Source organism: Oryza glaberrima, chromosome 7 (assembly GCF_000147395.1).
Source record: "Oryza glaberrima chromosome 7, OglaRS2, whole genome shotgun sequence".
Lineage (NCBI taxonomy): Eukaryota > Viridiplantae > Streptophyta > Magnoliopsida > Poales > Poaceae > Oryza > Oryza glaberrima.
In genome coordinates, this window is record NC_068332.1 from 19,707,439 (window position 1) to 19,722,412 (window position 14,974).

Genomic DNA, 14,974 nt, shown 5'->3' on the forward strand with positions numbered 1-14,974 from the left:
GAACGGATGGACAGCATGGTAGCATAAATCTGATACTAATTGGCACACCTCGACCTAACAATCCACAACTATCCAATAATTACGAGAATATCAAGACCGAAATTCCAATCTTGCACCAAAAGTGTTGCAAGCTTCGAGCCGACGAGTGATGGCAGATTGCTGCTCGGTGCTCCAGTCATGGTAGGCTTCCACATACTGAGTGATCCAATTCGGAGGGTTATGAACAAATCCATGGAAAAACGACATGGTCTGCAGCAACGGGGCTCTCGCCAGAAGCAACCCTGCCAACGCAACGTCACCCTGCCTCATCCTGAAGCGGTAGAACTTCACCTGCCTCAGACGATGGTGCTCGAAGTCTGATGGCTCCCACAGCACGCCGCCTGGGTGCTCTCGTTTCTTGTTGGAAATGAACTGCATTTGTAAAAACACAAGATTCATTCAAGGTGAATTAGTATAGTATTATAAAGATTTACTTATGATAACATTTATCTTGGAATTAGGACTTGTTTCATTTTGCAGTTTAACTGATGTCACATGTGACCTTGTAGGCGAAACATCAAGCATCCTTTTGGGCAATGAGAGCAAAAGGAGTGCATGCGAGTAAATTTATAGTTCTTATATCGAACTGACCTAAGTTATCAACGAAAAAAATATTAACTAAAAGGTAATAATACAGAATGAAACTACTAGAGCAGAGTTCATCATACTTCTATCTGAAAACTTTCGAGGGCAGGTGCCACCTCCAACAGCATAGTTGCCCAAGCAAGGTCGTCGTTAGAGTGCATTGTCACTCTCAGCATGAGACTTCTCAGGTTCTTAAATGCTGTGGGAAGGCCTCCAGGAATTACTGGATTCTGCAGAAACATTGTAAATCAGAATGTTCAAGTAACTCATGTGACCAACAACTAATGAAAACTAAAAGAAAAAAGAGAGAGTATTTTTTCACACCTTCAACTCGTAAGTGTCAAAATCTATGCTTAAGCTTGTAAGTAGGGGAAAGTCTTGAGACAACTTTCCTAAAATGTACTTGACAGATTCACCATCCCTGCTATCTTCGTAGTGTAGACAGGCATGCTCAATGGAGGGCACTGAGCCAAGCATCATTGATATGGATGGACCTCTGTATCTGAACTGATGCAATTTAGGTGCAACAAGCTCCATGTGTGTGATCTGTTCGCAACTGTTTACCATAATGTCTCTGAGCTGCAAATCATGTGATGCAATCTTGAGATGGTTAGCACCCGGCCCGGCGAAAAGATGGTTAGCACCCCAGCAATGGTTGAGGTGAAAGCACTCCAGTTTCAGACAATTTTCAAAAAGTGTGTGAATCATGTCTTCAGAGATAGGCATTCGAGTTAATGATAGCTTGACCAAAGATTTGAACCCATCGAATCCTATGGGAATATTGAGGGTGCACTCGCAAAGTTTTAGTTCTGTTAGAGATAATCCCTTGCCGTCAGTGAACAAGGATAAAGGGAATTCATACGGAGTGGTGCTACGTCTTTGACCATCGTAATAAAAACTCGTTGTCAGATTCAGATCTTCAACTCCTCGGCAGACTGCAATGCTGACCAATTTGTCAACCAGGTTGACATAACGATCCTCCATGGTGCAAGACAAGAAAAGGCTCGAGATTTTTGTGTTGTTCTTGTCGCCAGCATTTGATTTGTGTAGGAAGCCAGTTAATGAGCTAGAGAATATGCGTGTTCTATACATGTCAGTAAGCCTGTCAAGCAATCAGCAAATATTATTGTCATATCACCATTTAGCCCATAGACTACTTTACTAAAGAGATTTATGTTGTCAGATAAAGCCAGGTTTAGCATTTCAATATCATACCTGATACGACGGTCTAAATTAACTCGCACCCGCCGCTTCCATGAGCACAATGACGGCTTGAAGAAAACGTATTCGTGGGCTCTCAAGAAACGAGATAGCTCTGTTTGTGGCACTATGTCATGCTGTGAGAATCGAAGCTTTGGGACGCTCTTCCACAAGTGTTGCCACCTTCTTGACAGCACGCTTGTTGCTGCTGATGATCTTGTGTCCAGGTGACCTAAAATTGTGATCAAGAGGTCATCAGGTAGTTCGCTTATCCTATCTTCGAATGTGCTTCCATGCTGCTTTCGTAGCTGTGCTGCAGGAGAAGAGGTTATTGTTACTTTGCTACACACCACGTTCCAAATACTCTCTGTTAACATTGGATTAACTCGGTGGTCAAAATCTAGATTAGTAAAATATATTACGACCAAAATATTTTACCTACAAAAAAAAAAAACAGTTGCATTGGATCAAAGTGCGTAAAAGCAGGGTTAAACTGAACTAGAAGGGGCAGAGGATTTATTGGACTGGATAAAACAAAATTCAGAACTAGTAGTAACAGATTAGATGCTTTTTTGCGTGTAATTTTACCTTGGCGACACCGGGGTGCTGCTCGCGAGCCCTCTTTCGTGCTCCCGCGGCTTTGCCTAACCCGCGCTTACGCTTTCGCTTTCGCTTCGGTAGAGCCGCCATCGCTGGCTGCGGGCGCTGTGCCGGCGGGCGGCGGCGGCGGCGGAGCTGGGTGCGCGACGGTGTGGGCGGAAAATTAATTGGAGAATTCAGCGTGGGCGAGATGATTGGGTGAAGACAAGGATAAGCAGTGGAGTCCTTCGGAAATTTGAAGTGCTCCTCAAACGCGAACGGGAGAGTCCGGTTTTGGTCGTTTTGGGCTCTTTCCGTCCTTGCCACGCACGAATTTGTTAGTAGCAGATTTTTTTTTCTATATGAAAATAGTTTAATCCTCTCAGGATTTATTTAATTAATTATGGTATCTCAGATTTTTTTTACATGAAATCGAATTCCCTTAATTTAAATATCGTGTCTTCTAAATGAGGCACTATTGCTCCTGATTTTTTTAGTAAATTCTATGAAACTATAGATATTTTTTTAATCAAACTATAGCAAAACTACGAATTTAAGACGTTGTATCACAAAACTACATATTTAGCATCATATTTATCACAAAACTATAGATTTAAGTTAAGTATCACAACATTGCATGTTTGGATGCTATACTAAGTTTGCCACCATTCACCATACTTTTGTGCCACACTTGTCTAAGGCCCTGTTTGGGGGAGCTTATCCCAACTGCAGCTTTTCTCAAAAGCTGCTTCTACTAGAAGCTGCCCCAAACAATCCACAGCTTTTGAGAATCTGTAGTTACAGATTCTGAAAAATGAACTAAGAAGTCAGAAGCTGGAGAAGCTGAGTTTCAGAGCTTTTCCAGATTCTCAGAAGTTGGCTACCAAACAGCTGCTTCTCAGAATCTAAAGCTCCCCAAACAGGCCCTAAGTTGTGGCTTACAAAAAGTGAGCCACACCTTAGCTAGCAAAATTGGATTGTGTCACATTTTACTAAGTTGATGACATGTGGGGGCCTAAATAGATGAGAAGGAATCTTGCCACAAGTGTGCCTATGAACCAAACAATAGGCTAACTTGGTCAAACTTACCTAACATGAGGTGTGGCAACCTTTGGCAAACTTTGGGAGCCAACCAAACAACCCCTTAATATTAAAATTATCATAAAACTACAACATTAGAGTTTAAATCCCTAGCACCATTATTATACTGGAGCTATAAATATTATTGTTTTGTAACTAAATTAGTTCTAAACTTGTAGTTTTATGATAATTTAGTTACTAAACATATAGTTTTGTGATACTTCATCTTAAATATCTAGTTTTGTGATAAATTTGATGTTAAATATGTAGTTTTATGATACACCGAATTAAATCTGTAGTTTTGTGATAATTTAATTATAGCATCTGTAGTTTTGTAAAATTACTCTATTTTTTTCCATAGTTTAGACAGGAAGAGAAACGGAATGGTCACGCAGCGAGGAGCTGGTGCAGTGCAGCACCAACACGAATTTAACTTATATATAATACATTTATATATAATACCGGCCTCTGCATTCAAACGGCACATACTATAGTATGTGAAATCGTATATCTGATAATTAGCACATATCTCGACGTAAAGACAACCCAACCATAAACGAAGAAATAATGACGCAAAATTATACAACTAGACTACTAATTTATTATATCCGTTCTAAAGTATAGCAACATATCCGAGCATTATAAATCTAAACAACAATGATATATAGATTCGTATTTATTAGGATGTGCCATTTCCTAAACATCTACTCTATTCAGTTTTTCTTATATGACATTGGCTAGTTCAAATTTATACTAGCCAACCTTATACATATATGCATTGAGGTAGTGTATTTTAGGATGGGGATCCAACATCATGACCGGAATTCCAATCTTGCACCAAAAGCATTGCATGTCTCAAGCCGCCGTGTGATAGCAGATCGCTGCTCCGCGGTCCAGTCGGCGGCGGCCTCAACGTACTGAGCGGTCTGACCGGGAGAGCGATGAACAGATCCACGGGAAAACGTCATGGTCTGCAGCAATGGGGCTCTTGCCAGAAGCAACCCTGCCAGCGCAACATCAGCCTGTCTCATCCTGAAGCGGTAGAACTTCACCTGCCTCAGATGACGGTGCGCGTTGTCTGATGGCTCCCACAGAACGCCGCCTGGGTGTTCTCGTTTCTCGTTGGTAAGAAGCTGCACTTGCAAAACATGGGTTAGTTCCATGGTGAATTAGTGATATACATTGTTCTCGCTGCACTTCAATATATATGCATAACTTCCCAGAAAAAAATATATGACAAGGGTTAGTACGTCCAGAGTGTTACGAGAAATTAGGGAAAATACACCATTTTGCTATCCAAGCTAATAAATGAATTTCAAAGCAAAAAAAAAAACACTAAGGTATATACATGTATAAAACTATTATGTTTTCTTTGGTTATAAAATCGCACTGCTAAGCAAGGTCTGGTAGTATTTTTCCTAAAAAAACACTAAGGTCTTCAAACATGAAATTGAGCTAGAGCGAGCGGACATATGAGACTGAGGCTCTGTTTAGTTCGCGAAATGAAAATTTTTGGATATCACATCTGACGTTTGACCGGATGTTGGAAGGGGTTTTCGGACACAAATGAAAAAACTAATTTCATAGCTTGCCTGGAACCGCGAGACGAATTTTTGAGCCTAATTAATTTGTCATTAGCACATGTGGGTTACTGTAGCACTTATGGCTAATTATGCTCAAAAGATTCGTCTCGTGATTTTTATCATAACTATGTAATTAGTTTATTTCATCTATATTTAATGCTTCGTGCATATATCTAAAACTTTGATGTGATGTTTTTAGAAAATACTTTTTTGGGAACTAAACGGGCCTGAGCTACCACAAGCTGTTAGTTTTGTATTTGTTTACTTGGTGATTCAGAATACTTGTAGCTAACTGTTTCAGGCATTATGTATCATGAATCAAGACCCTAGTAAAAATGTACAAGAAATATTTAAAATATAAGCAAAAGGAGTACACATGCATGTAAATTTATAACTCTTATCGAACTAATCGACTGTCAATGAAAAGAGATAGTAATTCAAACTAATAAATGCAATCACTAGTAAAGCGAAGTTTTCATCATACTTCTATCTGAAAACTTTCAAGGACAGGTGCCACCTCCAGCAGCATAGTTACCCAACCAATGTCATCGTTACAGTGCATTATCGCACCCAGCGTGAGACTTTTGAGGTTCTTAAATGGCGTGGGAACAACTTCTGGAATTACTGGATTCTGCAGAAACAGCATTAGTGTAAATCAGAATGTTCAAGTAACTCGTGTGACCAACAACCACAATGAACACTAAAAAGAAGAGCAAATATATCTCCACACCTTCAACCGATAAGTGTTAAGCACAATGCTTAAGCTTGTAAGTAGGGAAAAGTCTTGAGACAACTTCCCTAAAATATACTTGACAGATTCACCGTCCCTTCTACCTTCGTAATCCAGGCACGCATGCTCCATCAAGGGCACAGAGGAAAGAACCATCGATATGCATGGCCCTCTGTATGTAAATTGCTGCAACTTAGGTGCAAAAAGCTCCATGTGTGTAATCTGAAGGCAACTCTTTACCATGATTTCTCTGAGCTGCAAATGAGGCGATGCAATCTTGAGATGTCTAGCACCACTGCAAAGTCTAAGACGGAAGCATTCCAGATTTGGGCAATTTTCAATAAGTGTCTGAATCATGTCTTCAGAAATATGCATTTCAGTAAACGATAGCTCAACCAGAGATTTGAACCCAGCAAAGCCGACAGGAATACTGAGGGTGCACTCGGCAAGTATGAGTTTCGTTACAGATAATCCCTTACCATCAGCGAACAAGGATAAAGGAAACTTGTACGGAGCTGGGCTAGGTCTTTGATCATTAGCAGAATACAAGTATGTTTCCAGATTCAGATGTTCAACTCCTCGGCAGATTGCAATGCTGATCAATTTGTCAATCAAGTTGGCATAACAATCCTCCATGGTGCAACACAAGACAAGGCTTGAGATTTTTGTGCCGTTCTTGTCACCAGCATTTGATTTGTGTAGATAGCCAGTTAACAAACTCAAGAATATACGTGTTCTATACCTGCCAACTAGCCTGCCAAGTAATCAGTGAATAGTAATGTTATATCACCGTTTAGTTTCATACATACCGCCTACCTTACTTAAGTATTGCTGAAACATAATAAAACAAAATATGATTTGCCTCATTTCAAGATCGCTGACAGATGGTACCAAGTTTAGCTTCAATTTTATACTCCCTCCATACTCATAAAGGAAGTCGTTTAGGACAATGTTTAAGTCAAACCTTGGGAATATAAATCATAAATAACTTTCAAGTTGTTGAGTTTGAAAATATAAAAATTATATGAATAGATTTGTCTTGAAAAATACTTTCATAAAAGTATACCTATATTATTTTTCAATATATATTTTTATAGAAAAAAGAAGTCAAAGTTGTGTTTTAGAGATCGTGTCGTTGTCTTAAACGACTTCCTTTACAAGTATGGAGGGAGTACCTGATAAGGCGCTCTGGATTAGCTCGCACCCGCCGCTTCCATGGGCACAGCGATGGCTTGAAAAAAACATATTCATGGGCCCTCAGAAAATGAGATAGTTCTGTTTGTGGCAATATGTCATGTTGTGAGAATCGAAGCTTTGGGACGCTTTTCCATAAGTGTTGCCACCTTCTTGAGAGCACACTTGTTGCAGCTGATGTCCTTGTGTCCAAATGGCCCAAAATGGTGGTCAAGAGGTCATCGGGTAGTTCACTTATCCTATCGTGGCATGTGCTTTCATGCTGTTTTCGTAGCTGCGTGGTAGGAAAAAAAACATTTGTTACTATTCTCTCCATTTCATATTATAAGTAGTTTCACCTTTTTTCTTACTAAGTTTTTTTAGGTTTGGCAATGTTGTAAGTTTGCTTGCGTTAAAAAAAACAATGTTGTCAAGTTAATTTCACCAAATTCAACATTGAATATATTTTGATAATATGTTTATTTTCTATTTAAAATGTTACCATATTTTTTTATAACTTTGATCAACTTAAATAATTTTGACTAATAAAAAGTTAAACAACTTATAATATGAAACATAGGGAGTACTTGTTACCCATAGAGTTAAGTTAAGAGAAGAAGCCAAAATATAGACATTTGAATTCGTTTTGTAACTCGGAACCCCCAACCCCTCCCGCTGACTATTCCAACATGTTGCACCGCCTATCGTGTGCCACCTATCACTCCGGCCAAAGCATCTTGGCCTGCCGACGCTTGTCAGCGTCAGCCCAATCGCCGCCCTCCCTACCGACTGCATGTGTAGAGTCGAAGTGGTGAAATGTAGTGGAAGAAGGAGTTGAATGGATATTTGGATGTACACGGTAGGGAGAAGGGGCTATATGCTTTCCTTTTTTGTCACTGCGGTCTTTAGAGGAGGTTGAATGCAAAGTTTTGGCTATCGTGGACAACCACGTGGGCACTTAAGATCGGTCAACACTTTCGACCTATTATGATATTTTAAGCTAGAATTATATATATCTAAATATGCAATTTATTTGATCACGGACCTAAGTAACAAACCAGTTCAAGTTTAAAGACCGGCTACGAATTTCACTCATAAAACAACCATAACAATAAGCCGAACTGATCAACTAATGAACAACATTATGCCGTACCAGGGTGTAGGATTAATTGGAGAAGCAAAATTCCCTATTACTAGCATACTTCCCTCGTCCCATAAAAAATCAATCTATTACTGGATATGATACATCTTAGTACTACTACGAATATGGAAACTTTCAAATTCGTACTACTAAATTATGTCATATCCGGTTCTAGATTTGTTTTTATGGGACAGAGGGAGTACACCTCAACATGAAAACGACAGGGGATTGGGTTTGTAGTTTTACCTTAACGACGCTGTGCCTGCGAGCCCTCTTTCGTGCTCCCGCGGCTCCGGCTGACCTACGCTTCCGCTTTCGATTCGAAGGAGCCGCCATCTCAACGCCGAGACTGCCACCGGTGCCGGAGTTGGGACGACACTGAGTCCGGCGACGGCGTCGAGCCGTCCACTCAGCGGCCACCAAGACGATGAGGAAGAGAAGGACAAGCGGAGGAGTCCGCTTGCATATTGGACTGCTTCCCCAACGCGCGCCAACGAGATGAATCCGGTTTGGTTTGGACTTTGGACTTCTCCATCCGATCCCAAACTCTGCACGTATACGTGCTCGAGCTTCCAAAGCACAAACACGATTGATCAGGAGAGGCATGATTTCCTTTTTCAATCAGATTTCCTTTTTCAATCAGGGGAGTAAACTTTAAAAATCAGAGTATTTTGTTGCGAGCATTTCTACCCTCCGAATCCAAGAGAAGCTGCAGCATTCTACCGGCGAGGGCTCGGCGGCGGAAGGCAACGAGGAACTGGAGGCCTTCATAGTTGAGTAAATTTTATGTATATCCTTGAAAACTCGCTCAATCTTTTTGTACCGCTAAAATTTATCCGAACTTTTCTATACCTCTGAAATTTTAACTTATCTCTTCCATGCCCAGCCGACCTGCCATCATATTTTCCTTTATTTAACCGTTAAGTTGATGGCAAATGCCTTTAATGCCCTCGATGATTTAGATTTGAATATAAGCTTGAAAAATGATTGAAAATTTTGCTTGAGTGCACAATATATGCATTTTAGGTAGAAAATGAGACTAAATAATTAGTGCAGAAAATTTTGACATAAATTTTGAAAAGAAAACAAATGTAATAAAGTAAAATTTTTATTTGAAATTTAATATGACAATAGATTTTCTTTATCGGGATCATTCATAAAAAAAATATGGTGAGCATTCGCAGTATTTTTGTATGAATGCTCCTCATTTTTATGACTTTTAAAAATAAAATAAATACATTATTTTTTATTTCATTATCTAAAAATATTTTTTTAATAAATAATGTATCACACATCAAACTCATAACCATAATAGTCTAATGCGACAAACTTTTACATTTCCAATAATATAATTCATAAATTTGTATATACATCCAAAGGGTAAAATGGTAATTTTTCTAGAAATTAGACGGTCAACTGACGAGAGGGGGAAGGGATCAAAATTAAATTTTTGGGTATACAAGGAAGTAAACAAAATTCAAGGGCATAGAAGGGATTAGCTTAAATTTTAGGGTACATAAGGAATTTTCTCGATCGCCTTCATTCGTGCACGCTGCCCCGTCAGTTTTCGAGGGTGCCCACCGCCGGCACCCAGTAACCGGCAGCCGGCATGCAGAGGTCGCCGATGGGCGCTGTCCTCCGCGAGGTAGAGGGAAGCTCCCCCGCTCTTCGACATGGCGCCATCGCAAGCTCGGCTTCGTGTGGCAGGAAGCCATGGTGAAGAGAGCGCAAAGAGTCCAATTTCACTCAGATAGGAATCTAATTTGAATTCCTAAACCGTAAAACCGGACATATCAACCCTCTAACTATTTAAACCAATGAAGAATAACTCTCCTGGTAGTATTGACGATGATTTTCAGTTACGTGGCACGTTAACCTGGTTTAGCCGCTAAGTCAACATGTGGGACCACATGTTAGTGACCCTCCTCTCTCTCTTTCCTCTTGCTTTCCCCACTCTCCTTCCTTTCCTCATGTTTGGGGAGACAATGAGCGACTCGTCTGAGTCTAGCCTCATTGTATAAATTGGATAGGAGCGGCAGAAGGTGGAATAGGAGGCATATCTAGAGTGACGTCAGTGGAGACGGTGAGCGTGGCTGCCACAGCATGGGGGGACGACAAATAAACCGGCGTTGAGGAGAATGTCAGCGGCAGCTTAGGAAGATGGCAATCGCAACCACCCGCAGTGTAGGGTATGCTATGCTTATCCATATGGCTTATTAGCTAATAAAAAATAATTTATGAGTAAAAGTTTTATATATGGGTCCTTATTGATTAAAAATAAATATTTTAAAATAAATTATGTTTAAAACATAAAATCTACTTAAAATTAAGTTTTAAAAATTTAAATTTTGGCTCATAAACCTGAACAAAACGATTGCATTGATAGACAGTATATATAGTAGGCATTGTGGGTTTTTAACTTGTGAGAGTATAGAATTGGATAAACATTACATAGACTCAAACTCTATAATATTGCACAATATTCTCTAAGAATTTGTGTCAAGAGTGCAATTCATGGGGTGTGTATACAGCTATGTGTATGCACGTGTCTTGGTGTATCGGTTGACATTCAATAAATTCTTGTTGATTTGAACAATTTAGGATAAAAACAATTCTAACATGAATGTAATTACAATTTAGGAGTATAAAATAGAGGATTATAAAATACATGATAGACCATTTGATTGGATAGTAGAAAAAAAAAACAAAAATCGAATAAGAGAGGTAGACTTAAAAAAAATTCAATATGTTAGAATTCTTGTTAAGTTTCCTCTAAAATTTCTATATGGTTGTTCATTCCATCGAAACTTCACACAACATGACATGATTTAATATTTTGTTTTAAAAGTTTTCATAGAAAATTATCCAACAGGATTAAAGTGGCGCTTATGCCTTTACCTCTCAAAGATTCCCATAATTCGTTTCATCTTCTCTTGTTTTCAGCTAAAGTACCCAAAATACCCCTAACCACGTTTGACCTGGTCAGACCCCACTCCCCGTCCTCCCCACTCCTCACTCCCATTCCGCCGCGATGGCCTCGCCGCGCCAAAACCCTGCACCGGCGCCGCCGCCGCCGCCTCCGGTGATCCTCACCGACGACCTCCTGGAAGAGATATTCATCCGCCTCGACACCCCCGCCGACCTCGCCCGCGCGTCCGCCTCCTGCCCGCCCTTCCGCCGCGTCATCACCGACCCCTCCTTCCTCCGCCGCTACCGCGCCCTCTACCCGCCGCCACTCCTCGGCATCCTCCCCCGGGACGCGGATGCCTTCCTCCCCGCCGAGCCGCCCCACCGCAGCGCCCCCGCCGCCGGCGCCGTCGACCTCTCCTGCGCCTTCCTCCCCGACCGCCACACCTGGCGCCGCCGCGACGTCCGCGACGGCCGCATCCTCTTCTCCCGCGAGGAGGAGTACTACGCCCCCGACGACGACGGCGCGGACGTCCTCCTCATGGATCTCGCGGTCTGCGACCCCTTCACAGGGCGCTACGCCATCCTCCCCGAAATCCCGCAAGACCTAATCGACCCCCTCGACCTCGAGGGCCAGAGCTTCCTTTGCTTCGAGCCCTTCCTCGCCCCCGCCACCGCCGCCGACGACGACGAGGACGAGGTCGGCGGCGCCTCGTTCCGGGTGATGTACATGGCGCGCGGCCTGACCAAGCTGATGGCGTTCATCTTCCCTTGGGAAGCTGGGGAATGGCGCGCCGTGGAGTACGATGGTTGGGCTGCTCTGATCAACGGGACATCGACTTGGCTCGCCGAGATGTTCTGGCGATTCCATGTACATGGCAACATCTGCTGGCTTTTGGATTGGGCGAACAAGCTCCTGATCCTGGACACCACAACAAATCAGTTGTCCACAATTGAGATGGTTCCCGGCAGCTGGAAGAAAGACATTGTATTCCTGGAGACAGAGGAAGGTCAGCTTGGGCTGTTCGTTCTCATCAACAATTTTTATACCAGCTTTGACCTCTATTATGCTATTTGGCAAGATAATGATAAGGGAGTGAAGCAATGGCGTGTAATAGAGGCTATCCAGTTGCCCTTAAATTATTGGTATGAAAATCTCCTGGGGATTGATGGGGGTTACGTGCTCCTGCAAGGGATTCCAAAGGGTTCAAAATCATCATGGCAGGCCTCTTCGCGTCAAAATGGATCATCACAGGCCTCAGAATCTTCGTCAGAGGTGCCGGAGCATGTTTGTTTTTCGGTGGATGTCAAGACTTTTCGGGTTGAGAGGTTTTGTGGGACTAACCATGCCATCAAAACTGCTAACCTGTTTTACCAGTTACCCACCATCGTTGTTGCCGCCGTGCTTATGAAATGGTATTTTCTTTTGTCTCATAGGCTCATGTTCTTGGTTATTTTTGTTTGGCATATGCTTCATGCAAAGAAGTTATCCTTTGTGATGCAGGTATTAGAATCTAGTCTGTACTGGTACTTAATCTTGTACAGACCTTATTGCAGTTGCAGCAACATTATATATGTATGTTCTGCGCATCATGGCCATCACAGAGCTTGTATGCATTTTACGATGCATTACTGCTCTAGGTTATTTTTAGTTTATGCCAGCCATTAGTGCTTAAATTATTGTGTTGCTGATTGCTTATCAAAGCCCTGAATAGCAGAATACGACAATGACCAATGTCTTGTTGAGTTGTTGAACAATTATACTGGTGTCATCACACTTTGAGTTAATTCGAATGATAAAGTAAATTTGCAAATCATTTAGCCTTCATATAACAGATACGCTGGCAATGTTCTACTAAAAGTTGGGAGTTGGGAGATACTGCAGACATTCATTTTTTGAAAATACATTTTCCTTATTGTTAGCTAGTCCTCATGTAGTTGTATTACACCAAAGGGTGCCTTAACTCTCTGAGTTTTTATAGGCTCTGTTTGTTGTCTGTACTCCCAACAAATTCCCTTAAGCTTGATGTTCTTGTTCTACAAATAGCCAACTGAAGTTTTTATATGAAAGTAAATTTATTCCCAGACCCCCAGAAGTTATTAGTCTCAGAATATTCATCTAAAAAAGTGCCATAAGCTTATGTACTTTTTCTTTTCATTATTGTAGGGCAACAGTTGGGCACATATAGGTCATGTTATTGGGAAAATGATTGGCATGATATTATCGTTGAAAGCTTAAGGTAGTGTTCCGATGTTCAGAAAGAAGTCAGTGTTCCCTTTGCAATCCAGGTCCCCCGTTTAAAAATAAATAACCTCCATCATATAGGTCTTGCCATGTTTGCTAAATAACTGGTGCTGTCATCGTGCAGTGTGCATCAGTTCACACAAATACATGTGCTTGTGCGTGTAATACTGAAATTATCATACTCCATTTTGGTTTCAAGATTTCAAAAGTATGCAGTGCCGTCCATTTTTTTTTCTATCCTTTTAATATACAGTTTAATGACCTTCAGAAAAAAAAGATTTATAGTTTAACTATAAATCTTGAATGTATGGTTTTTCGGTGAGTATTAAACTGTGAAGATTAATAAATCTGTTATCATGTTCATAACAGTTGTTTCTTACTATATGTATTTGCAGGAATTCTACTATTCTGCTGCTGTTCGTTGGGGAATAGCCGTGATCTGTGGTCCTGCTGCGTCTGCACTCGCGCTAGGCTAGTCTAGTTCACCTTTGCCTGCTTTTGCTAAGTACTTCACGTTACCTGTCAAACACTTGTTAAGCACTAATCCATGGCTAGGTATATTTACCAGACTTATAATACACTTTCGTTGTGTTTCGATCTAAGCTGCTTGCTAGGTACTAGCTAGCTTATTATGTTATCAAACTATTTTCTTTCTTCTGAACGCTGATATGCACTGATGATGCGAATGCTGTGCTGGTATTCGTAGCAGAGCTCTGGTCCATTTCCAAGCTAATGTGCTGCGTGTGGAGCTCAGAGTTTCCATTAGATATCTGGTATCTAACTACCTCACTTCTTTTGGTGAGCAAATCGCTTCCTAGTTTTGTTTTATTGCTTCTTTCTGCTGCAATTAGATGTCTGTGTCCAAATAGGAAATCACGGTTCATCTCTAGAAGAATTTCAGCCAGAAGATGTGTAAATGTTGCTATGATCTTGATCCCACGGCTCGTACAAATTTCTTGATCGGGAGATTCATGTTACACCAGTAATATATGCTTCGTTACATCTGGGGATAAAAAAAAAGAGAGGAGATAATACTTACGAGTTTGCATTCCAGAATTCACTTTGGAAGTTGAATTAATCCATATGTAGCAAGCAGCGCGCAACACATAATTCATGTAGATGAGTGCTGGTCACATGAACACATCGTGACAATGGGGATTGATAACATGCATGGTTGTCTGTAAGTTTCTCGGTCTCGTCTGACAAACCAATGCAGCTTCTAGCCACTGACGTCACACTACATCTTGGAGGTTTATAAGAGCTTCAAATTGCTGTGTTATATTATTATACAATGTAGGGTTGATACATCAGATATCCAAATATCTATGCTGCTACGATGATAATACTTATCACTTCTGGAGTGTTTTTAACTTTTATATGTAGCAGTGGTCATCAACTTTGGTTATAGGTGGCAATGGCATGTAGGTAATGACAATAAAATTATCTTAATAGGTTATAAGACTTTCTAGCATTGCTCACATTCGTATATATGTTAATGAATCTAGATATATATATGTGTCAAGATTCATTAACATCTATATGAATGTGGACAATGATAGAAAGTTTTATAACCTGAAACGGATGTAGTACTGTATTTTGGGCAGAGGTAGTACTCAATGAAATAGGGATGACAGGTGCTGATGCATGGAATGGCACTCAGTTGAAAATGGAAATGTTCTTTCAGGATAGTTTTCTCTTTTCCAATGAAGATC

General features: G+C 40.9%; 2 protein-coding genes and 1 pseudogene across 2 annotated transcripts; 1 reads left to right on the plus strand and 2 right to left on the minus strand.

Annotated features, from left to right (window-relative positions):
• Positions 1-90: 90 nt before the first annotated feature.
• LOC127778964 (putative FBD-associated F-box protein At5g56690) lies at positions 91-2,514 on the minus strand. Its single transcript, XM_052305616.1, has 5 exons — positions 2,413-2,514; positions 1,840-2,132; positions 949-1,726; positions 708-854; positions 91-411 (listed from the first exon to the last, which is right to left on the minus strand). Exons 1-5 carry the CDS (start codon positions 2,512-2,514, stop codon positions 91-93), a joined length of 1,641 nt encoding a protein of 546 aa, XP_052161576.1.
• A 1,781-nt stretch (positions 2,515-4,295) lies between these two features.
• LOC127778965 (putative FBD-associated F-box protein At5g56440) lies at positions 4,296-8,446 on the minus strand. Its single transcript, XM_052305617.1, has 5 exons — positions 8,357-8,446; positions 6,972-7,264; positions 5,797-6,550; positions 5,551-5,697; positions 4,296-4,616 (listed from the first exon to the last, which is right to left on the minus strand). The coding sequence occupies exons 1-5, from the start codon at positions 8,444-8,446 to the stop codon at positions 4,296-4,298; spliced, it is 1,605 nt and encodes a 534-aa protein (XP_052161577.1).
• Positions 8,447-11,108: 2,662 nt separating this feature from the next.
• Positions 11,109-13,706, plus strand: LOC127778967 (uncharacterized; annotated as a pseudogene).
• The last annotated feature ends 1,268 nt before the right edge of the window (positions 13,707-14,974 follow it).

Bases quoted from the DNA above. Each gene is read 5' to 3' on its own strand.
- LOC127778965 (XM_052305617.1), bottom strand. From the start codon at position 8,446: ATGGCGGCTCCTTCGAATCGAAAGCGGAAGCGTAGGTCAGCCGGAGCC. The intron at 7,265-8,356 runs GTAAAACTACAA...CCTACCACGCAG, and splicing joins GCAGGCACAGCGTCGTTAAG to CTACGAAAACAGCATGAAAG. The intron at 4,617-5,550 runs GTATGATGAAAA...TTGCAAGTGCAG, and splicing joins TTGAAAGTTTTCAGATAGAA to CTTCTTACCAACGAGAAACG.
- LOC127778964 (XM_052305616.1), bottom strand. From the start codon at position 2,514: ATGGCGGCTCTACCGAAGCGAAAGCGAAAGCGTAAGCGCGGGTTAGGC. The intron at 1,727-1,839 runs GTATGATATTGA...ATTGCTTGACAG, and splicing joins AATTTAGACCGTCGTATCAG to GCTTACTGACATGTATAGAA. The intron at 855-948 runs GTGTGAAAAAAT...ATGTTTCTGCAG, and splicing joins TTGACACTTACGAGTTGAAG to AATCCAGTAATTCCTGGAGG.